This window comes from Gekko japonicus, unplaced genomic scaffold (assembly GCF_001447785.1).
Source record: "Gekko japonicus isolate JY-2015 unplaced genomic scaffold, Gekko_japonicus_V1.1 scaffold1002, whole genome shotgun sequence".
NCBI classification, from domain to species: Eukaryota; Metazoa; Chordata; class Lepidosauria; order Squamata; family Gekkonidae; genus Gekko; species Gekko japonicus.
The window spans coordinates 557,480-582,476 of record NW_015172033.1 but is presented as its reverse complement, the minus strand read 5'-3'; the positions used below and the strand labels follow the sequence as shown (position 1 = coordinate 582,476).

The 24,997-nt window shown below is 42.9% G+C and overlaps 1 protein-coding gene across 1 annotated transcript in view; it reads left to right on the top strand.

Moving 5' to 3' along the window:
* The window catches only part of LOC107118316 (FAS-associated factor 1), a 207,026-nt gene that overhangs the window by 73,537 nt on the left and 108,492 nt on the right, over positions 1-24,997 (top strand). The window contains exon 6 of the mRNA XM_015420620.1: positions 13,815-13,969. Coding sequence (XP_015276106.1) covers positions 13,815-13,969 — 155 coding nt within the window. The remainder of the gene's footprint in view (positions 1-13,814; positions 13,970-24,997) is intronic.

The following is a 24,997-nucleotide window of genomic DNA, read 5'->3' as shown; positions in this document are numbered from 1 at the left end:
CTGGCAGTGAGGCCCGAGCAGCTTGCAGCCACCGAGCCTCGTCGGTCTCCCCCCCGATCTCCTCCCCCTGGCTCTGGCAGCAAGGCCTGAGTGGCTTGCAGCCGCCAGGCCTTGCTGGTCTTCCCCGTCTCCTCCCCCACCCTCAGCTCTGGCAGCAAGGCCTGAGTCGCTTGCAGCCGCCAGGCCTCGCCGGTCTCCCCCCTGGTCCCCTCCCCCTGGCTCTGGCAGTGAGGCCTGAGCGGCTTGCAGCTGCTGGGCCTCATCGGTCTCCCCCCCCCCCCGGTCTCCTCCCTTACCCCAGCTCTGGCAGTGAGGCCCGAGCAACTTGCACCTGCTGGGCCTTGCCGGTCTCCCCCCTGGTCTCCTCCCCCACCCCGGCAGCCGCCGGGCCTCGCCGATCTTCTTCTTCCCCTTCCCCCCGGCTCCGGCGGTCTCCTCCTCCGCTGCTGCCGCTGATCTCCTCCTCCTCCGTCACTGCTGCTGATCTCCTCCTCCCTCCCCCTGCTCCTGCGGCAAGGCCTGAGCGGCTTGCAACCACCAGCCCGCCGCAGAGTTTCCAGAGCCTTCCCTGCACATGCGCAGGGAAGGCTCTTTTACTTTGGGGGGTTTATATATCCCCCCTATATTTTTTCTACTTTTTAGATTTTTGTGCACACCTGGGGACTGCCCCATGTGTGCAGGAAAATCTCCCTGCCCCCCAGGTGCCCCCGATGTGCAGATTTAGATATCCGCACGCAGGGGGCGCCTTCGCTATTAGATATATAGATGTAGCTTTAATCCTGAATGCAGTAGGCTGGAGGTAAAGATTATATCCTCTGTGCCAAGTCCTTCTTGGACAAAGCTACAGCCCAATACCTGCCCTCTCTATCCTTCTTCTATGAAGTTTCTCTGAGCGAGTCTATCCATGCTAGAAAGTAAACTTCGCCACAGTTAAGGTGGAGGAGGACTGGGAGCAGAAGCTTACTGAAGGACTAAGCGCTAAGATACTACATACAACAATAATGCAGAATTTCTTGTTGTTGTTGTTTTGTTTAACCACTTTGCATAGAAACAGAAGTGAGGAAACTGTATATAGATATACCGAGAGCCAGTGTGGTATAGTGGTTAGAGTGTGGGACTAGAATCTCATTCAAATCCCCATCTGCTATTGAAGCTTGCTCCTTAGGGTTGCCAGCTCTGGATTGGAAAATACCTGGAGATTTGGTAGGTAGAGCCTGAGGAGGGTGGGGTTTGGGAAGGGGAGGGACTTCAATGGGGTATGATGTCATAGAGTCTGCTTTCCAAAGCAGCCATTTTCTCTAGTTGAACTAATCTTGTCACCTGGAAAGCAGTTGTAATCCCAGGAGATCTCCAGCCACCACCTGGAGGTTGGCAACATCAGGCTAGTCACACTTTCAGTCCAACCTACCTCACATGGTTGTTATGAGGATAAAATGGAAGAGAGGAATATGATGTAAGCCACTTTGGGTCCCTAATGGGGAGATAGTAAATAAATAATATATATAAATTGACTTGTCCAGGCTACTGCTGATCTTTCCATTCCATAGGCTCTGCACCCTATATTTCTTGGCTTGCCATGTGGGTTACACAGAGAGATACTCAGGGTTGGTGCAAGGACTGTGGCCTGTATATATACTATGTCCATTTTCATAATAGACAGAAAAGACAGATAATATTGTAACTGCTGGGAGATCTAGCTTACAGCAAATCAGTAACTTCAGTTTTGAAGTAGATTCAGATGGGTAGCCGTACTGGTCTGACACAACAGAACAAAGCTTGAGGCCAGTGGCACCTTGAAGACCCAGGATTAAAGGTGTCACTGGACTCAAATTTTGTTCAGTTGTAGTAGGAAAGTACAATTTTTTCTCTATGCGTGAAGCTATTTTTCTCAACGATAAGATTATTTTCAGATTGAAATATCCCATTGTATAAAACTGAATTTCAGTGAAGTTCAGTTTTGTCTTTAAAAGTACGTGTAAAAATTTAATCAGTGGCTTACACATCCATTTATCCCCTCTCATATTTCAGACATCCCCCCTTGCCACCTCGGTTCTGTTCCTGAGCATCCTCTAAACCCTTGGAGCAGAATGGGGGGGGGGGCTTAATAGGCTACATCAGGTGTGGGGAGGTGAGAAAGTCCCATTCCGTGACTTTTAGTCTGCTCACCATAATAATTATAAGAGCATAAGGGAAGCCATTGTTGGATCACGCGAATGTCCCATCCAGTGCAACACTCTGTCACACAGTGGCCAAAAACACTAGGTGCCATCAGGAGGTCCAGCAGCGGGGCCAGGGCACTAGAAGCCCTCCCACTGTTGACCCCCCCCCCCAAGCACCAAGAATACAGAGCATCACTTGCCCCAGAGTTCCTATCTATACCTTGTGTCTAATAGCCACTGATGGATCTCTGCTCCATATGTTTATCTAATTCCCTCTTGAAGCCATCCATGCTTGTAGCCGCCACCACCTCCTGTGGCAGTGAATTCCAAGTGTTAGTCACTCTTTGAGTGAAGAAGTACTTCCTTTTATCTGTTCCAACCCGCCTTCTCAGCAATTTCATTGAGTGCCCATGAGTTCTTGCATTATGAGAAAGGGAGAAAAGTACTTCTTTCTCTACCTACTCTATCCCATGCATAATCTTATAAACCTCGATCATGTCACCCCTCAGTCGTCATTTCTCCAAGCTAAAGAGCCCCAACCTTTAACCTTTCTTCATAGGGAAAATGTTCCAACCCTTTTATCATTCTAGTTGCCCTTTTCTGCACTTTTCCCAATGCTATAATATCCAATGACCAGAACTGTACACAGTATTCCAAATGAGGTCACACCATTGATTTATACAGGGGCACTATGATACTGGCTGATTTGTTTTCAATTCCCTTCCTAATAATCCTCAGCATAGCATTGGCCTTTTTTATTGCAGTCACACACTGTCTCGACATTTTCAGCGAGATCTACTATGACTCCAAGATCTCTCTCTTGGTCAGTCTCTGCCAGTTCAGACCCCATCATCATGTATTTACATTTAGGATTTTTGGCTCCAATGTGCATCACTTTGCAATTGGCCACTTTGAACCCCATTTACCACACTGACGCCCACTTGCCCATCCTCAACAGATCCCTTTGGAGTGCCTCACAATCCTCCCTGGTTCTCACCACCCTGAACAATTTTGTGTCATCAGCAAATTTAGCCACTTCACTGCTTACTCCCAACTCCAAATCATTAATGAACAAGTTAAAAAGCATTGGACCGAGTACTGATCCCGGCGGTACCCCACTGCTCACCACCCTCCACTGAGAAAATTGCCCATTTATACTCACTCTCTGTTTCCTATGAATTAGTCAGTTTTTGATCTACAAAAGGACTTGTCCTCTTATCCCATGATAACTCCCCGATTTTAGCTTGGAGACTTCTAGCATTTGTACAGCTATGATCCCCCATACATGTTAAGCCTTGACCTTCCTCTTGCTGCCTCGAGACCTTGCCAGGCAGTCCATATCGTTAGCCACAATCTCAGTGGACAATTCTAATCCATTTCCTTGTAGAAAAGTAACAGGTACCCCTTCATCTTTTTGAGATGAGCCATCCTGAACCAGAGACTTTTAATCTCCTGTTGCCTTTCCCCCAATATTTAGTTTAAAAACTGCTCGGCCACCTTTTTGATTTTAAGCGCCAGCAGCCTGGTTCCTTCTCGGGACAAGTGGAGACCGTCTCTTTTGTACAGCTCCCTCTTGGTCCCAGTGCCTAACAAACTTTTTTTTTTAAAGACTCTATTTATTCAGTTTTTACAATTAGTTCACACCACTCAACATTATTCAATACATGTTTCAAAACAAAGTATAGTTTCCATCACTTTTCTTCAAATAACATAGTTTCATCTATTACATTGCTACTTTCAAATTATATAGTTACGTTAAATAGTGCTTTACGCTTAAATCTTTCTTGTTTCCCTACTCTGGCTAGCCTAGCTCTCATTAAGACTAATCCTCCTTATCTTCAGCCATTTATATATTCCTTCCCACTTTTCCCAGTACTTATTTTCTGGTTTCTGTTTTAATTCCATGTTTACTCTATCCATTTCAGCTATTTCTAGTATCTTATTTTTTATTTCTTTTATTGAGAAGTTTCCCAACCTTGACCTGGGCACCCTACCCACCCCGCCAGTGGCTGAGGAGACCTGGCAACCCTAGGGAGGGTACTGAAACATTTGGTGTTTACTGTCCTTCCCCTCAAAGGGACACAGTTTCCACGGGCCCCTACGGAGTGGGAAGGACTATTTTAAACATGTTTATGCACTCAGGAGCTAAATATGACACCACATTATGACTAAAATGACCCTCAAAGGTGGTCTTTCTGTTTGGGCCTGTTTTTAATCTGCTTTGTCCAGCTAGGAGTTATCGAAAGAGCTCACTTTTATTTCCCGTTCCCTGAAGCTTCCCTAAATTTATAGCATTCTGCCCATTCATATGCAGGAATACATACAGGAGTGGGGAGGGAAACTATTTGGGGGTGTTCTTATTAGTTTATCAGCTTAAACACTGTTTAGTGCTTTGCCCTGATTTGTTGAATTGATTCCTCAAATTTATTGCGCCAGAGATGCAGCTCTGTACTATGGTGATTAGAATTAACTTAGTGGCTGGAATTCTGTATGCTCCAGTGGATCCTGACTGTTTACTGTGCTTGTTAACTGATATTTCTCCCTGACGTAACCTATTTTGTCTTCCGGGGATACCTTTTAAACATTTTGGGTCGTATCTCAGAGATCATTTTCATGTGTGCAAGAGGAAGAGGTTTTGTTGCTTCCCCCCTTCAGCTGACCCAGTGTCGGGAAACATTTTGGGCTGCACTCTAGGGTTGCGGTGCTCATCTCCGTTTCAAAGCCGAAGAGCCAGCGCTGTCCGAAGACGTTTCCGTGGTCATGTGGCCGGCATGACTAAACACCTTGTCAGTATTATATTTTTATCCCACCATATTAATACCACATTCTGTTTTGCTAACATTTCATCCGATTTCAGTTTCATCTCTTTAGTAAATAAGTTACCATATGTTTCCTTCTTTCTTTCCGTTACAAGAGTTGGTAATGTAAACGCCTCTAAGGGTGAGATCCACAATGGTAATTTTTTGTAGTTTTTTTTTTTAACTTCCCTCCAAACCTTTATCAACGCTCTCCTAATTATATGCGTATGAATGTTTGAGCGTATTTTATCTTTACCATACCATAGGTATGCGTGCCAGCCCATTGCCAAATCTTCACCTTCCAAGGTTAATACTCTGTTGTTTTCTAACTTACCCCAATCTCTTAACCATTCCATAGATGCTGCAAAGTAGTAGACCTGCCAGTTCGGTAGAGCAAATCCCCCATTTTCTTTTAATCTTTGTAAATTGTCCAGTGCCTAACAAACTTGAACCCTTCCCCCCTACACCATCGTCTCATCCACGCATTGAGACTCCTGATCTGTGCCTGTCTCTCTGGCCCTGTGCATGGAACAGATAGCACTTCTGAGAAGGCTACCTTGGAGGTCCTGGCTTTCAGCGGCCTAAATTTTTCCTCCAGGACCTCACAACTGCATTTCCCCACATTGTTGGTGCTAACATGTACCACGACCACTGGCTCCTCCCCAGCACTATCTACCTGCCTATTTAGAAGACACGTAATGTCCGCTACCTTCACACCAGGCAGGCAAGTCACCATACAGTCAGTACATGGGTTCACCACCCAGCTGTCTACCTGCCTAAGGATCGAACCACCAACTACCAAGAGCCCCCTTTCCTTCCTGTCAAGGGATGGTTCCTTGGTGCAAAAGGATACCTGTTCACCAGCTGAAGAAGAGGTCCCGTCTGAGTGCACATTCCCCTTATCCGCAGCACGGTGCCCTGTTTCCTCTCCATCCTCATGCTCCATGATAGTGGTAGGGCTGCCATATTCAGAGTGAGATATATCTAACAAGTCCCTGAGAGTCTTCTCCATGCACCTAACTGACTCTGCTTCTCCAGGTCAGCCACCTTGGCATCAAGGGAGCAAACTCGTTCCCTGAGAACCAGGAGCTCCTTGCACTGGGCAGACACCCAAGACCTCTGTCCAATGGGCAGATAGTCATACATGTGACACTCTGTGCAAAACACTGGATAGCTCCCAACCCCCTGCTGGCATTCTGGCTTCATAATTGCTTTTAAAATAATAACTATATATAATCCCCCTTTTGAAACCCTTTGTATTTATGTGGTTCTCCTTGTAGAAGTCTATTTACCTTACTGGGATCACAAGGAAACTAGGGCCCTGGCTTTCTGGCTCTTCCTGGGCTTCTTACAGAGCCCCTAGTCTATGAGTCCCTAGGCTAAGAGCCACAGGCCAAGAGGTGCTTCCTTAAATAGAAGCCTCACCTAGCAGAGGGTGTGGCCAGCAGCTATTCAAATTCCCCCAGGCAATCCAATTACAGTCAAACAATGACCATTTGTCACCCCATCTCAAGCAGCCAGGACTCTGCAACACCTCAAAACTCACCCACACACTCCCAAACATAGTCCTCCCACACAGTACCCTCAGCTAAATCACCTCAGCTGAAAGCAAATAAAAAACACTCACCACTCTTGCAGCTCTGTCTCCTGCTCCTTCTCAGAGCTTAGCTGGGTCAGTTTTGTCTTATGAGTTTGAGTTTGGATAGATTTAAGAATAATACCTACAGTCATAATAGAAGTTCCAACTTCCAGAAGCAATTCTCTTTTCTGAATTAAGGGAAATATCTTTATATCTATATCTGTATGTCCAGAGCCGGCAAGCCTGGACTCATAGTCACTGGCTCCACAAGTGTCCTGTCAGCTGGCAGCAGCAAAGCAAGGTAGGTGGAAGCCACAAGAAGCAACCCAGGAGCCTGTGAAGGAGGAGAATCCTCCAGGCAGCCACAGGAGGAAACAGAGGCCACAGCAGCAGCCACGCCCAAAGAAGGTGTGGCAGGAACAGCCAAATAGGATAGAGGGTGGGGCAGAAAGCACAGAGGCCTGGGGGAGGAGCTGGGCCCTGTCCTTCCTACAAGCCCAGCCTCAGGGCTGTTAGGATTGGCGGAGCCTGGGGTCAGCCTGCCTTGAAGCCACCCTTTGAAAAGCTGCCTAAGGGTGTGTCAGGGCCAAAGAACCAGACATCTTCTGTGGCTTGCAGGAAGAGGAGAAGGGCATCTAGAGAGAGGGAACCAAGGCTGAAACTAGATCTCCCTCCTCTCACACTTCTGAGGCTCATCATAGGCCAATTCCTAAAAGGAAGCTGGAAAGTGGCTCTGACCCACCAACAGAGGAGTCTGACACTATATAAAACTGTTTTCTCAAATATACTCACTTTAATTGAATTTGATAAAAAATAACAACCCTGAGACATATTTAATATTTAAGTTATTGGGTCAAACATAATTTTATTTAGTTATTTACTTCATTTATACTCTGCCTTTTTCCCCAGTGGGGACCCAAATCAGCTGACATCATTCTCATCTCCTCCCATTTTACCCTCACAACAACCTGTGATTTAGGTTAGGGTGAGAGTATCATCCAAGTTCATCCTGCATGCTTCCATGACAGAGCAGGGATTCAATCTTTGGGTCACCCAGATCCTAGTCTGACACTTAATTCACCACGCCATACTGGCAATTAAAAAACAAATTTGCCTAATTTAAAAAAACCAGACAAAAAACACTAGCCAAGTCAATCATATTGTTGCGTATTTGAATTTCAATGGCTAGCTCAGGTACTTAAATAGTCCTCCTCTGACTTAAATAGCAGTGTCATTTCCAAGTAATGCTATCTACAGATAATGTCCTTTTAGTAATCTTGTTAGCTCACTTTCTCACATAGGAAGACCTAAGGGACAAAGCTCCTATTATCTTAATACTTCTAGAGAAGTTCACTGCTGGACTTGGAGTCACTGGAAAACTAACATAGGGTCACTCATAATTTAAATAAACGGTTTTTCTTTAAAATTTTACTAATAAGATTTTCCTGCATTTTATTAAAAAATATTTTCCAGTACCTGTTGAATTTTTGTAATATGCTTTTAGCAACATCTACTCTGATCTCAGTGCTTCTTAGATAATTTTTAAAACACATGTGAATAAAATTAATTCAGAAAGGAAGCGCTTGCACAGTTTTGTGGTATTTAGAATCATAAGAATTTGTAATTGCACACGCAGTATTTTCTAAACATGATATATGTATTTTTGTGTTTTAAAGGCTGGTATAATTAATGGCTTGTTCTTTAACTTGCTCGTGGTCATTTTCCCCAGGCATATTTTGTAGTGATGTAATATTCTTTTTTTCCAGTCTTAATGCCCAAGAGATCTAGTTTTAGCCAAGATACTGGATGTAGTTTTCTTTTGTATTCGTATATAATTGCAAAATGTAATGCAAAATTTAGCTACCGAACTACCTGAATTTGGTATGCAAGTGGCATCTGTAGCCCTAATGGCTTGCTAAGAGGTTATGGGTTTTTTTGTTTTTGTTTTTACTTGTGTCCTCTAAACCGTCCAGCTTCCTTGTTTTCTAGTATTTGGCCCTAACTCCTAGCTTTAAACTGTACATATTTTGGAGAGTTCATTCTCATGGATTCTCATATTTAACAGTTTCATGGGGTTGTTTCTTTGGGCCGAAAGGAGTTTCTCAAGAGCCCTTTTTCCTTTGCTCCCAGTGAAAAGAGGAGAGCAAAGCCATCCGCTTACCACAAAGCAGTTCCACCACAAAGGAAAGATTAAGGGTTTAGGGAGAGGTCAATGTGGGTTTTTCTCTAACTAAACACTTTCCTAAAGTTTCCTTGTGGAAAAAATAATGAAGTCATCTAAGAGTTTTTAAAGAATTTTTATTTCTTTTTCACCGTCTGCATTCGCTTGTCTTCTCAGCATGGATGTTTAATCTTTCTAGGCTTTGTGAATTGGCCCAAATGAATAAGTGGTGAGCTGTCTCTCTAGGAGCTAGCGGCTTATTCTAAGGCCCTAATCACTGAGTAAACACATCTTTGCCCTCCCTCTCTTACAACTGCTATATAATAGTGGAGATTCTAGCACAGTAACCTGGATATTGCAGGGATCCATGCTTTGAAATGCAGAATGGCTGATCCTCCAAAACAGACAGTGCCTGATCTTCTCCTGCTGCTTTCTTCTTTTTTAAATTAAATATCACCACAGAGATGCTGTTTTATTGCCTGATATTGTGCATTAGTGCCCTGGATTTTCAAGTTTAGTTTCAGTCAACACTGTTGGCTGCACTTATATGGAACTGTGCATGTTAGGCTTAATGGTGGCCTTTCCTGGCACATGTGTACTTGGTTTTGAATCACTTTTTTAAATTAAAAAAGACAAACATTAATGTAAATGTCTAATCCCTTCTCCAAAGTCTACTGTTCAAATGTACTATACTTTAAAATAGATTTTAGGACTTCCCTGAACCCTGTTCTCTTGCACAGTCTTAAAATAAATGAATTGTTATAAAATTGCCCCCCACATATTCAGCATATTTATTTAAGCTGAAATTTTTTAGATAGTTGAATGCATTGGCTATGATCCAAAGATCTACTTTAGGCAAAACCATGGGTTTGGGCATGCCTAGTGTTATTTTTTAACCTTTCAGTGGTAGACCTCCGTGCTGTATTGCAAACTGTTTTTGAAATTTCAAAACTTGTTTATAATGCAGCATGGGTGCTACTGTTTGAGAAACACACGTCATGACCACTTGGATGTGTAAAGCTGGTTGCATCCTGGCCATCTTCTTTTGGAGGGAATATACCTTGAAAAAAGAAAAGGTTGCATAAATGATACTGAGTATCACTCTAAGGAAATAGAAATATTAGGTTAGATCCTAAAGCTTTCTCTGGGTGGAACGGGCTTTTTCTTTCCTTACTCTTTCCCACACTAACTTTGTGGACAAAAACCTTTATGGGGCAGGAACTGCAGTGAGGAGAATCTGTTGCTATCAGCCCTCCTCCCTCTTGTGATAGTAGAAAACAAGTAGGATCCAGCTCTTTGTAATATACTCCAACGTTTGGTGGCAGAATATTGCCCCTTATATCCTGTTACTCAGAACTTCCTGAAAGAGTGTTGCCCTGACAAACTAGTTTATTGGATCTGACCAGTTGTTCTGCTGGTTAAAAAGGGAAGAGGAGTCCCCTTTGACCACCAAAAAAGAGAGAGGCTATAATGGAAATAATAGCAACTGCATAGATAGCAACCGTGTGGGATATAGTGCAAATGGAATTAAGTGACACCGAGCAAAGTTGGTAGGATCCAACACAATATCAGTATTATACTGTGAAATTAGTACTCAAGTTTAATAAGATTTTACTGAATTTCCACCATTTAATTTAATTTAAACTGATTTTCATGACTTTTAAGATTTCATTTTAAATAAAATGGAAGAGAAGAGAGTAAATGTTACTTTGGGTCCGCACTGGGGTATAAATGAAGTAAATAAAATTATTTATTTATTTATTTATTTATTTATTCATTAATCACATTTATACGCCCTCCCCACAATGCAGGCTCAGGGCGGCTCACAGTCAGTACATAAAATACAGTTAAAACCACATAAAACCATATAAAACAATTCCATTATTAATACAGTTTAATAAAGTGCTGAAGATGGTTACTCAAGATGGCTTATTTCAGTGTACTCTCTAAAAATCCTTCTGCCCAAGATCTTCCTGCAGCTCAGGCTGGATGTTAAAACCAAGAGCCAGGACTCTATAATGGTGGCAGCACCCTAGCTGAAAGCCTGGCAGAAGAGCTCCATCTTGCAGGCCCTGTGGAACTGCAAAAGGTCCTGCAGGGCCCTGAACTCCTCCAGGAGCTCGTTCCACCAGGTTAGGGCCGCCACCGAGAAAGCCCTGGCCCTGGTAGTGGGGAGCCTGTCCTCTTTTGGGCCAGGGAGGGTTAATCAATTTTGAGATCCCAACCAAAGTGCTCTCTGGGGTATATATGGGGAAAGGCGGCCCCGCAGGTATGCTGGACCCTGGCCATAAAGTGCTTTAAAGGTAAGAACCAGCACCTTGAAGTGGATTCGATATGCTATTGGCAGCCAGTGCAGTTGCAGCAGAGGCCGGATGTGCTCCCACTTGGGGAGACCCATCAAAAGCCTGGTTCCAGCATTCTGCACTAGCTGCAGCTTCCGGATCTGCGACAAGGGCAGCCCCATGTAGAGAGTGTTACAGTAGTCTAGTCTCAAGGTGACCATAGCATGGATCACTGTTGCTAGGTTGGCACGGTCGAGGAAGTGTACCAACTGCCTGATCAGGCAAAGATGGTAAAATGCCGACCTGGCAGTGGGCACTACCTGGGCCTCCACTGTTAGGGAGGCATCCAGGAGCACTCCCAAACTCCTAACCTCCGGTGCTGGCATCAATGGCGCCCCGTCAAAGGTCAGGAGGGGGAACCCCACCCCCGAACCTCCCTGACTCAAGCACAGGACCTCCGTCTTCCTCGGGTTCAGTTTCAGCCGACTCAGCCTAAGCCAACCAGCCATGGCTTGCAATGCCCGGTCCAGGTCTTCTGGTCTGGAGTCAGACCGGCCACCCAACATCAGATGGAGCTGGGTGTCATCGGCATACTGGTGACATCCCAGCCCATGCCTCCGGGCAATCTGGGCAAGGGGGCACATATAGATTTTAAATAACATTGGGGAAAGCACTGCCTCTTGAGGCACTCCACATTCCAGTGGATGCCTCTTGGACTGCTGTTCCCCTAGCGCCACCCTTTGTCTTCAACCTTGGCGAAAGGAAGCAAGCCATTGTAAGGCAAACCCCTGAATTCCTATGTTGGCGAGGCAGCGGGCCAGTAGCTGATGGTCAACCATGTTGAACGCCGCCAACAGGTCCAGCAACATCAGCACCGCCGATCCGCCTTGATCCAGATACCTACGAAGGTCATCTGTGAGGGCAACCAGTGCTGTCTCCGTCAAATGACCAGGGCGAAAGCCACACTGTAAGGGGTCTAAGATGGAAGCGTCATCCAAAAAGCTCTGTAGCTGACTCACTACCTCCCTCTCTGTTAATTTGCCCAAATAGGACAAATTGGAAACCGCCCGATAGTTGGCCAATTCAGCCAGATCCAGAGATGTTTTTTTCAACAGAGGGCAGACCACTGCTTCCTTAAGCATCCCAGGGAACTGTCCCTCAGTGAGGGACTTGTTGATAATCTCCTTCAGGGTGCCTTGAAACCCCTTCACAGCTGGCTTTAATTAGCCAGGATGGGCACGGATCAAGGCAGCATGTGGTAGGGCGAACAGCTAGGAGCACTTTGTCAACTTCCTCTAGGCTGAGTGGGTTGAAATAATCCATAACTGGAATCGAAGACATGCATGGAGCCTCAAGCTCACTCACTGTATCAACTGTGGCGGGGAGGTCGTGGTGGAGCAACAAGACCTTATCCATGAAATAGCTCGCAAATGCCTCACAGCCTGTGTCCAGTTCCCTAGCATTTGGTCTGCCCTGTGGCAGAATAGTTATAGACCGAATTGTTCTAAATAATTGGGCTGGGCGTGAGCTTGCGGACGCAATTGTGGCCACATAGTACTCTCTCTTCATGGCTTTGACTGCCATCTCATAGGATCTCATAAATGTCCTATAGTTTCCCCTCCCCAGGAGCACCAGAATCCCTTGGTCCAACATCACTGTGCCTAGTGGTCTCCGCAAACCGGCCCGCTCCTTCAGACCGGTAGCAGAGCAGATAGCAGAGCACTCAGTATTGTAGGCACCGATGGTAGCATGCAACATACAATCCTGCTAATTGAACAATTACACAGACCTATCCTACCACAGAATAAATAAATTAACTCAACTATGTGTAAATGTAGTTCTGCATCCAATAGTTTTGGTGGTGGTCCATCTTCTCTGATATGTTGCTGGAAGCTAAAGAGAAATCCTAATAAAGTAGTGTAAGTTTATTAAACTTATTGTAAGCTTTAAAAAATTTTTCATTTAAAAATGATATTGTAACAAAAGACAAAATGTTGTTATGAAGGAAACGTAAATATACAATACAGTCTAATTAATGCAACTTCCTGGGAAAACAAAGTATTTTAGATATTTAGAGTTTGGAAACAGCATCTTATTATTCTTATAGGATCATACCAGATACTTATATGGGCAGACAATTGTGTTAATTGTTTTGATTACAGGGGTTACAGCATGCACAATTGACACCATTCCATAGACAGATGGGGTGAAGCTACACACTTGGAGAAACACAGGACAGCCACTGAAAACATTTCCATATTGAGTTCTCCCCCTATAATAGTATATAGTAAAACCTTTGTCCTGATGCCATCACACTAAAATCAGCCCTTGAACACAGTTCTATATTGCATTTTAGTGATCATGAGAAAATCTATATGTTTTCTTTGGCTTACATCCACTGGAAATTTCATGGCAACTTTCTTTCCTCCCTTGAAGTGCATCCCCAAAATGACCCCTGAAATGCTGCTTTTGGGGGACAGAGGACCCCCTAGGAACAAGATGGGGGGGCTGAGGTCTGCAGCATGAGGAGACCTGCTTGTGATGTTAAATAACCTAGACATTTAAAAGTAAAGTTTTTGGCAGTGGGTTCTTAGTTGCAAGAACAGGTAACTTTCTCTCTAAACTCCATTGAAGCATACAGTTGTTTATATAATAGTACCATCTATGTGATCTGTGAGTGAGATGTGTGAACATAATCTACTGAAATTAATTATATACTTCCAAAATACTCATCGAGCACTGAGATGTAAATTGCATTTCCACATGAGTCAATGTTATGTATGCTGCAATTAAATATAAGCATCATGCCAATTAACATTTTTTTCTGTTTTTCAGAGAAAGCTTCTTGCTGTCTACCTCCACCACGATGAAAGTGTGCTAACCAATGTATTCTGTTCTCAAATGCTTTGTGCCGAGTCTATTGTTTCCTATCTTAGTCAGAATTTCATAACCTGGGCGTGGGACATGACAAAAGAAGCAAATAGAGCAAGGTAAGTGAGTTTGAACTGTTTCATACTGCTTTGTCTATTTAAGTCATAAATATGATAGTTTGGGCTGACTCTGTTGGCAGAAGATTCTCACTTAGCAGAAAGAAAGTCTCTAGCTTGCATTTGCTGGAGAATTTCTGTGAACGGAAGGGATTTCCTTCAGCAAAGCACCAGGCAGACAAGGGACCCTAAGAAACAGCAGGAGGGGGGAGCTGGAGGTCTGCAGAATAAAGGAATTGGTGAAAATCACCCCCCTCCATCTGCAGAAACTTTCCAGTGCATTCAAGCCCATGAATCTAGTCCTATATTGTTGCATAGTGGTTGATTAACAGTGCCATCCTAACCTGAGTCATACCCTTTTAAGTTCATTGACTTCAATGGACTTGGCTTGAAATCTGTTTATGATGGCACTGTTAGTAAGTTTATGCTAGCAAATGTTCTCACCCATTGTATATCCTGTTTCCCATCTACCCTCACCTCCTAGCCCACTGTCTTCATCCATTCTATGGAAGCTAACAGGACTCCTCCTACTTTTACCCCAAGGAAAATGAGGAAGAAGTTACTGTGAGGGGTGTGGTGAACTGAGTAGAGTGAAAAGTGCTATAGCTGTGTTATGTCCTGCTTCTTCCAAGCATTTGAAGGCACAGTCATAATCCTCCAGACTAAGGCCAGAAAATCTATTCTCTTTGGCCAAAGAAGAAGTATGATGAACCTCATGAGAAAGGTGGGGCAGAGATCCCTAAGATCTGAAGTGGAGAGTCAAAATGAAAAGATTGACTAGGAGAATAAAAGCTGTGGGATGTAATAGCATCATTTTGCCTAAGGGGCACTTTTAAGGTACTTGCAATTCACCCCCCACTCCCATATTTTGAAGTATATACATACCATATTGTATTTATTTATATACTAGGCACAAAGCTCATTGTAGCTGCAAGACAATGAGCGCTAGAAGGGCATGATGGCAATTGTCCTCATAGTGCAGGTCTCACTGGGAACAAAAGTGGGGCCAGTTGGAGTGGCGCCCTCGCGCAGGGCTCCTTCCACGCCATCCTCCTTACCCCCTGCACCGTCGCTCAACCCCGCCTGTCCCACATCAGGTCCTTTGGCTGGGAGGGAAGGGAGCCTGGCCACAGGCTGCTTCTCCTCAGCTTGCTGCTCATCTGCCAGGAGAAGAGGAAGGAGGGGGCTGCATGCGCCAAGGACAGGGAGGCGAGGCAGAAGCCCCCTCTTCTCAGCCAGGCATGCCAGCAGCCGTGACCCCGGAGCATCTCCCGGCCCACCCCCGCTGTCCCAAAAGGAGATGCTGGGGGCGATCAGAGGAGACATGTCAGGCTACAGCAAGGCGGGCTGACCCCCAGCCTGACACAGCGGGCAAGTGTCATCCTCAGCTACAGCCTGCCCCAGCTGTAGAGACAGGAGGCGGGTGGGAGGAGACGGAGCAGGAGCAGCCGGTGGGCCTGAGCTGAGAGCCATCACCCAGGAACTGCGTGTGGCAGGCCATGCCCCCAGATAATCCATAGTCATTGAGGCGCGCCACGCCCCCGAATGGGGGGCCCTTTATCATGTGGCATTCAAGTGGTCCAGAGTGGGCGGCCCGCTCCTTCACGAACTCTCCTTTGCTGAGCATGGTGCGTCCCCACCACTGGGCCTGGGATGGGAGGGAGGTCCTGGCTTTCCCGCCGGTGGGCAGGTGCCCCTCCAGTGAGCACTCAGCCAGCTCTCTGTCTTCTGCCGGGGCCACACATGGCGAGCCGCGGTGATGGGGGCCCTTTGTGGCTCTGTGCTGTCTCGCCCTGTTCCCCCGTTGTGTCACAGTTGCCTTCCTTACCGCCCACCCGCCGGAACGCCCATCTCGTCCCTCGGCTCCCAGCACACTGAAGGCGAGACTCCATTACCTTCGGCCGCTCCATCGAGAGTGAGAGCGAAATGGTGGCTGCAGACTCCGTGGGCGGGACCAAGCCAATGCACCAAGACAATGCAGCCAGGGGATTGGGAGACCGTGAGAGGAGCAGCTGAGCGGGCCAAAGGCTGAGCAAGCATGTCCAGGAGTCACACCAAAACTCTTCTATATATAAGGAGAGATTTACTTCATTTACACCACACCTTTTTCCCTAATGGGAACCGAAATTGTCTTCCTTCTCCTCCTGTGACGTAGGTTAGGCTGAGAGTGTGTGACTGGCCCAAAGTCATCCAGCAAGCTTCCATGACAGAGCGGGGATTTGAAGCTGAGGCTCAAAGATCCTAGGCTGAGTCTCTAACTAGTACAACACACTGGCTCTCAAGTGTAATATAAGAACCAAACCTTTGGTGTTAGTGGCTTATAACATACTGCATAAAACTAACTTTCGAGGTCTCAGTACTAAGCTACTTTGGGCAAGTTATGTGATATGAAAATCACCTGAAGTTTACACTACTTCTTAACGTGTCACTTGACTTCCATGACTACATTTTGTAGTCAAGCCATGATATCTAAAGGTCGAAATTGTAATACTCTCATATTGATATGACCATAAGACATTATAGGGCAGTTAATATTCTGCCAGCAATTATTTATTATTAAATTCATCCATAACAGGTGAAATATGCTTATTGTGTCATTCTTTGTAATACACTTTAAAGCATTATCAGATCTTTTTTTCTAATGTGATCTTAGGGTTGGGGTTAATAATTTGACTGTCGGATCAGGATCTGGGAGACCTAGGTTTGAATTCCCCCTCTGCCACGGAAGCTTGCTGGATAACCTTAGTCCAATCATATACTCTCAGTCTAACCTACCTCAAACTGTTTTTGTAAGGATAAAAAGGAGAAAGCCAAAATGTTGTGAACCATTTTGGGTCTCCACTGGGGAGAAAAGTGGAGCATAAAGTGAAGTTAAAAATTAAATTAATTGTTCTTAAAGCAATAATAGCTGAACTGTTTTTCATTTTTGTCAGTGTAATTTTATAGCTGAGTTTAATGTAATTATACAGAGAAGTTAAAGAATCACCTGAATGTGCCTTCCTATTCTTCTACAGTTTTATTTCATATACATTTTTTCTTTTGTACAATTGTGTCAATTGCAACTAATGGTATTTAAATTAAAACTGAAATACTCAGAATTAGTCCTTTACAATTCATAAGTATTTTGAGCCATTTAACATAATTTAAATTTTGATTGGCCTGTATTATGTTTTTGGTTTGTAAAACGATGAGGTGGGGGAGAGAAATATTATTAGTCCTTTACCATTCATAAAGTATTTTGAGTCATTTAATATAATTTTAATTTTGATTGGTCTGTATTATGCTTTTGGTTTGTAAAATGATGGGGTGGGGGAAAGAAAAATAATACTAAGAAAACAGATATGAATGAAGCATCTGTGATTCTTCAGGAGGCAAAATATGTGAGCAAGAGATTGGGTTAAATCGTTTAGTGCTGCTTTTCACCAGGAGCAAGGAGTTCCTCCTTTCCTTTTATCCCACAACTTAATGTTGAAGGAAACACTATTTCTAAAACCATCTGCAGTGGCTAAGTCCAGTCGATTACCTGCTGTTATTTTGTTCTAGTCACCGTTTAATTCTCCAGTTTCTTTTATTTTACAATGACAAAAAATTGCAGTGTAGTCTCTTTTGAAAAACCATGTTTGAGGGAGTTTTTTATGACTGACAATCAACAGGCATGTCATTGCTTTGTTGTGTTTTACTAAAGAAGTCTATTAAGTAGCACAACTTTGATACACTAGTAATAAGAGTTTGTAGGTTACAGAGACACCTGTGGTGACCAAAGCGACAGAAGCTGCTTATTAGAAAGAGTCTGTACAGCTGTGTCCTATTAACTCCTCATGACACTTTTAGAAACACTAAATAAAGGACTTGTTTAAGGCTTTATAGCTATTCTCAATGAATCTAGATTTTGAAATACAATAGGATGCTTAAGCTTACACTTTTTGGTTGTGGTGTCAGTTTGTGACAAAGGAAGTATCATGCTAGCAGAATAAGATTTTTAAATGGTTATGTGTAAACATAATGCAATTAGTTACTAATTTATGTGTAACAGTACAAATTACTCTTACATTGTGGGATTCTTATATTGTATGGGACTGTGAGAGGAATTACTAGCTGGAGACTGTGGTGTTTTTTTCATGTAAACCTCATGGTGTAATACTAGGGGTAATGTTTAAATGAATATCTTCCCAACACACACTATTAAAATTTCAACTGTTGGTTATTCCAGCTTTATGTGATATAAAATATCATTTAACATGCCAACAGGAATTTAATATAAGAGGAATTTAATTTTTAAAAACACATCTTTCCAATGCCAAAAATAGTGCAATGTTTTCAAGTTACCACATTCCTTTGTTTATGATCACCATAGACTTTTTGCCATGAACAAGTTGCTCTCTTGAGGTCTTTGTACCTAACCAGTAAATTGGAGTTAAATAGTAGCTAAAAAAAATCCCCCCCCCCCCAAAAAAATTCTATATTGCCATTTTCTGTCAACTGGTATACAGTGTAACATACAACAGAGGTATACAGTGTAAATAAAGCAATATAAATTATAATGAATCCATTTTTCAAACCATCAATTGAATATAAAATTTAGTCTACAAACTATCAATTACAAATATACCTATAAAATTTTCACCAATAAAAAGATACAAGCACCAATCATTCTCAATGTTTTCTTGAAAAGTTCACTGTTAACTAGGTACTGAGAAGCTAGACTGTATTATAGAATCAGAGACCATTCCTTTAGTTTCAGTCTTCATGATGCTTTACTGAAGTGCATGGATGTGGCTGATGTTGTGACTCTCTCCCATGAACTATCTGAGTCTCCAGGGCAATGTTTGCATGAGGAGATAAACACATAATTGTGGGGAGGGCGGGGTATGAATTGAATAAATTAATCCAGAAGTTACAGCTGCAACAACATAAAAATCATCCCCGAATCCTATCTCTGTACCAACACACCTGTGAAAAGTGTTAGGAAACTACAGCAGGTCTGAAATGCTGAAGCAATAGTGTTGACTGGGTGATGTCATATGGAACATATGACTCTAATAATAGTGAAGGCGCCCCCTGCATGTGGATACTTATTCCCGCAAATCTGGGGCACGCAGGGGGCAAGGAGAACTTTCAGCACACTTGGAGCATGCTCCAGTTGTGCAGAAAAATCTTATATGTTTAAAAAAGTATACAGGGGACATTTAACCCCCCCCCCCAAAAGTTAAACGGCATTCTCTACTGACAGATCCCCAGTAGAACACTCAGGAGCCCAAGGGAAATGGCGTGGCTGCACACGCCCCGCAAAGAACGCTGGCGGCTACAACCACCCGGCAGCATAAACCGCCACCTCAGAAACCGTCTCTGCGGGTGAACTCGACTCAGGCAGAGTCTTCCAAGGCTTATCGTGTTCCTACAGAGCCTCCCCCCCCTTCACGATACTCAATACCACAGAAACCTGGCATCTCAGGAGTTGGTGGGGGGGGGGAACAGAAGCAGGGAAAGGAAGAAACGTGGAACACAGACCTGAGGGAGGAGGGGGAGAGAATCTGGGTTGGAGGGAGTACAGGAGGGGCTGGCTTCTGCAATTTCAGAGTGCCCACAGGCTCTGAGACCCCCATCTTCGGTCCAGCTGCACTCCAGGACTGCAGAGCAAGAGTGTCCCCCAGTCCTGTGCCAGCTGCCTGCCTGGCCTTCCTGACAAGAAGTTGCCTGATAAAGTTGCCGTTTGCTCTCTCTCCCTCTCCTGTTTCACACACTCAGCGAGCTTGCCTGCTCTGCCTGCTTTGCTTTGAAGCTGTTCAAATTGTGCCCTCCCACCCCTTGCAGGAGAAACAGGGAGGTGGCGAAGCCTGGGCAGTCAGTATAGGAACTAGCCCTATGGTGGGGGGAGGGGGGGTTGGTGTGAACTGCCTTTTTTGACTGTGGTGGTGACTTCTACTGCTACTGCAGCAACTTCATCCCTGGCTGCAGCAGGCGTGTGTCAGGAAGAGAAAATGTGTATGTTAATATTTAGGCTTGGGATAGGGTTGCCAACCTCCAGGTGGCACCTGGGGATCTCCAGACAACCAAGATGAGTTCTCCTGGAGAACATGGCTACTTTGGAGGGTGGACTCTGTGGCCATATGTCCTGCTGAGGTCCCTCCCCTCTCCAAATCCCACTCCCCAAATCTCCAGGTGTTTCCCAATGTGGAGCTGGCCACCCTACCTTGGTGGCAGAGAGAAAGAGAAAGAAGGGGGTATTGGGTTGGGGAGAGAAAGAAAGAGAAAGAAGGGGAGAGGGAAGAAGCAAAGGTGGGAGAATACCACCTCCCTGCATGTTTTTGGGGTGTCCCCATTTCTGCAAGCCCCCCTCCTTTCTTCCCCTCCCACTATTATCACACTTAACCTTTTAAATGCCAGGGTGTTGCTCCAGCTGCAGTGGTCTCTGATGCACAGGGTCGCTTTGAACATTTTACTGCTGTGTCCAGTAATTCCCACCCCCTGCAGTCTGCGGGAGATGCTCTAATGCCCCCTTAATGTCTTCCATGTCCCTTGGCCTTATAGGGATATAAAACAAACCACAACACATGACGCAGCATTTTGTTGCGGGTCCCCTCTTGTATGACTCTAATTTTATGTCAAGTTCTTTACTGTCTATGCCCAATTCAAAGTATTGTTTTTAAAGTCTAAAGACACTTGAACTACCTTTGAAGTTCTAAATGGTCTGGGACCAGAATACTTTAGGGATCACCTTATCCCATGTGAGTCCACCCATTTGAATAATCTTGGAGTCCCTGCTCCATAACCCTTGGTATCAGAGGTTTTTTGAGATAGCACTCAAGTAATTGTCTAATTTCTGCTGTTATTTACATAATTTTTTTGTTTTGTTGTTGGTTTGTTTGTATATTTTAGTTTTTATACTGATGTTATGTTGCCCTGGGGTCTTGTAGACTGGCAAGGTGGGACTAAATATTTCACTAATTACTTCATCCTTTCTTAGAGAGAGGGGGAACAGAGGTGGATTATGTCAAATGCTATTTTTAGAGGGTCATTAAGATAGCACAAGGGGTCACAAATTGGATAAGAAATTATTACTGTTCCATGTAGTGATCTCTGTGTCACCCCATCCACTTCCAGTGACTGCAAGAAGGCAGTTGATGAATTACAAAACACTTTCTATTTATAAAAGAATACAGATGCTAAATAGTTACTATGTTTAAAGGTAAAAATGTCACCTAGCAAATTCCATAGTGACCAGTGTGGTGAGGTAGTTGAAGTCCTTGTATTGCTAAAAAATCAACATATTCCTGAGGATTTTTCATAAATTCTCATTGGCTCATAGATGCAATTAGCAGTTGGATCATATAGTTGCATCTTCTTATTTATCAAGTACAGTTGTGTGGCATGTATCCCTAGGATATTTTTCCAGAGTCATGGATCAGTCCAATACAGAGGTATTCGAGTCCAGTTTCAAAACATGTAAACTATGAGATAGGAATTTTGTGGTTGCTGTTGTAATATTTGAAAGTATGGCTAGGCCTTCATAAATACTTGTCAAAATAACTTTTCTGTTATGCAGTTGTTTAAAACATTTTAATGCAAGTGCTTTCTTATCTATTTTTTAATTTGCTTCATTTATACCTCAACTTTCTCCCCAAAGGAGACCAAAAGCAGCCTATATTGTTGTCCTCTTATCCAATTTATCCTTATAACATTCCTGTGAAGTAGCTTAGGCTGAGAGTGTATGATTGGCCCAAGGTTACCCAGCAGGTTTCCATAGCAGAATGGAAATGTTTACAATTGTAGAAGGGTAGAGAGTATATACTGTACTAACTTTGTTCAGACCATTCTGCCATGAAGCTAGCTGGATGATTTGGGGCCAGGGATTAGGTTTTTTGCATCCTTATTCATCTCACATTTAGGGTAAAATGGAATAGGGTTGCCAACATGCCTGAAGAAAAATAATTTATCCCTTTAATATAAGTTTAATGTATGGAAACATGCAGCTGAAGCTTTTCAGGGCACAACATCACCTGGTAAATAACATCCCATTAAGCCTCTATTAAAAACATAGGACATTTTCCTCCCAGTCTGTTGGCAACTTTAAAATGGAGGAAGGGACAATGATGTACAGTGCCCTGAGCTCTTTGGAAGAAGAGTGGGACAAAAATAAACTAAAAGTAAAGTATAGATGCATACTACTGCTACAAAATTACATGCCCTTGTATACATTGCACTTCTTAACAGAACATCAACAATGCCCAGTTTTAGGATAAAAATATACATTTACATGTCCCTGTGCTGAACTGCTGACTAGCAACCTAAAATTACAATTGAATAACTTTTCAATGAAATAATAAAACCACAACAAAACCAAAGCTGAACAGAAAGGCAACAGCAAACTATTGCACCATTTTATAGGAATAAAATAATCTTGATTCTAAAAGCAATCCAAGTAGGTGCTATCTGAGTAAGTAGTCATCAGCAAGGGCACTAGACTCTGAAGATGGGGAGCAAGCCGTCTGGTATAAATCTTGATGTAAAGTCAGGTTATATTGGAGTAGGTGATCCTTTAGATACTTTTGGTGTGCAATACAATTGATATATTCTGAGTGGTATGCAAAGGGGACGGCAAAGGATGAGATGGTTAGACAGTGTTATCAATGCAACGAACATGAATTTAAGCAAACCCCAGAGCATGATGGAAGACAGGAGGGCCTGGTGGGATGTGGTCCATGGGGTCGTGATGAGTCAGACTGAACAACAACAACAACAATGTTATTTACCAGGTGATGTTGTGCAACTGAACAACAACAACAACATGCATTATTTGGGGGATAGGGGCACATTGTTGCCCCCAATAACTCTCATTCCAACACAGTGTTCTCACTCCATAACCTTTTATTAAAGCCATTTTTATGTGACCTAAGAGTGAGTCAGGTTCCCAAATGTGGCCCTGCCCCTTTTTCTCATCATGATTTAATAGGATTCAAAGAGAGGGTTGCCAAATGTCCATGTGGACTTCTTGATGCTCCCTTTTTCCCGATTATTCCCTATTATGTTTTATTAGTAGTAGCTAATTAAGTGTTTTTATCAATTTATAGAATAGACATGTTGCTTTTTCTGAAGTCAAAGCAGCTCACTTAAAACATAATAAATAACAGATCAAGCTAAGGTGTATAAGCTAAATCATGACAGATACAGAGAAACAAAATCAACTGGCAAGTCAAATCATACATCACACATATGCATATACATTTATAATTCTTCAAACCCATCAGTCTACCCTGTCTCTTACTATGTGGTTTAACAGAATTTGGAATTATTATGTTATGGAGATTTCAAACCAAAATTCTCAAAGTGACTCAGAAGAAGTCTAATTTTATAGAAATCTGGTTCTTGATGTTGGACTATATGGTCATGAATGATAGTGATCTGCTGTTCTTACCTGGTTGATCTGTTACTTTTTTAGTTTGATCTTTGTACTATTTGCAAGTATTAGGCAAAGTTGCTAGTTAGATTAGTTATAATTATTTGTATAGTTTGGATGTTGGTTTGGTCTTTGGTGCTTGATATTTATATTTGCATTAAATAAATAAAATTTTAAAAACCCAGCAGTCAAGCATCTAAGGCACACTGTGTTTAGATTTTGCATAAAAATTCTAAACCCGTAACAGGTTGCATCCATGTTAAAATGATTTTCCCCCATTAGCCTTAGGGTAGTTAAGAGTTAATTGACAAAGCATTTGTTAGTATCTTTTCTGTCACACATTCCTGCTCAACATGAGACCCTGGAGAACTGCCAGGATTTATATATAGTATTATGGTAAATGGACCAATGATCTCTCAGAATACGTCAGTTTCATATATAAAAACCATTTTAAGCATCACTGATGGGCTTTCATTTGGGATTGTTACTTTTAACTAGGATTTGATATTTTTAATTTTTTTTAGAGTTACGAGGACTGTTACAAGTTTTTTATATTGCTTGATGGTTTATACGCAGAATTCTTGATGAACTTATAGGATCTGGGTTTTTATTTGCTTTGCTTTTATGTTATTTCTTGAGTGCCTCTGAAGAGATGGCATATAAGTAAATAAAGGAATGGGGGAAAATATCATAGGTGGCTTAAAATGGGGTCTGTCGTCTTTCAGGTAGCAGTTCATTCTTGATAGAATTTTTCAGAAATTAGTTTTGTTAACAACATTTTATGATTTACTTTCCATTTTCAATTTACTTCAAAAGCAACGTGATACAAAACACTTAACATTACTCAGGTCAGAAGTCTGAGTTTTTTAAAAGAAGGATTCCCCAAAACCTAGCAAATTTGCCAATTTGTCTGTGGTTTGTTTTGTGGAAGAGGCAGCAGAGAAAAGGTGAAGAGGGATTCCTCCTGTTTCTTGATTACATCCCACCCGCTCATTTTCTCCTTTTCTCCTTTGCTTTTGATTTTAGTGTCTGTCTTAACAGAATGTCAAGATCAATTTGCAGCATGGTTAAACTCAAGGTTTGCATTCTGCCAGCAGCAATTGTCCCTACAAACAATGCTGTGTGTTCTTGTAACTTCAGAAGCTTTTAGAAGGATCATGGCAAGGGCAGCATCTAATGACTTTATTACTATAGGGTTTCAAAACAGGCTCAGTAATTGTTCACATCTCTTTGTCATCTAGTCATAATTACTGAATAACATTGTTCAAGACTGCACTTGTGAATGGTTTCCTATTAGCAGTGAAATGATGAAAAAAGGGAAAGGATGAACAGTGACTGTCTCTTCATATAGCCTATATTCATATAATACAGTAATGCATCAACCGTTTGTAATACTCAGTAAGTCCCTTAAGCAAGGAAAATCCATGTATTTAAACATACATTATAGTTTGTTACATGTTTTAAAATATTTGTTGAAAGACCATACAAGCTGAAAGCAGGATAGTTGAGAGAAAGGCTTCTTAGTGTTGAGTTGAGAATAGTTGAGTTAAAAGCTTCTTACTGTTATATATGGAAATAAAAATGTGCAGAATTTTCCTCTATAGATCAAGTTCAAATTTGTGGGCTTTAAAAATTAT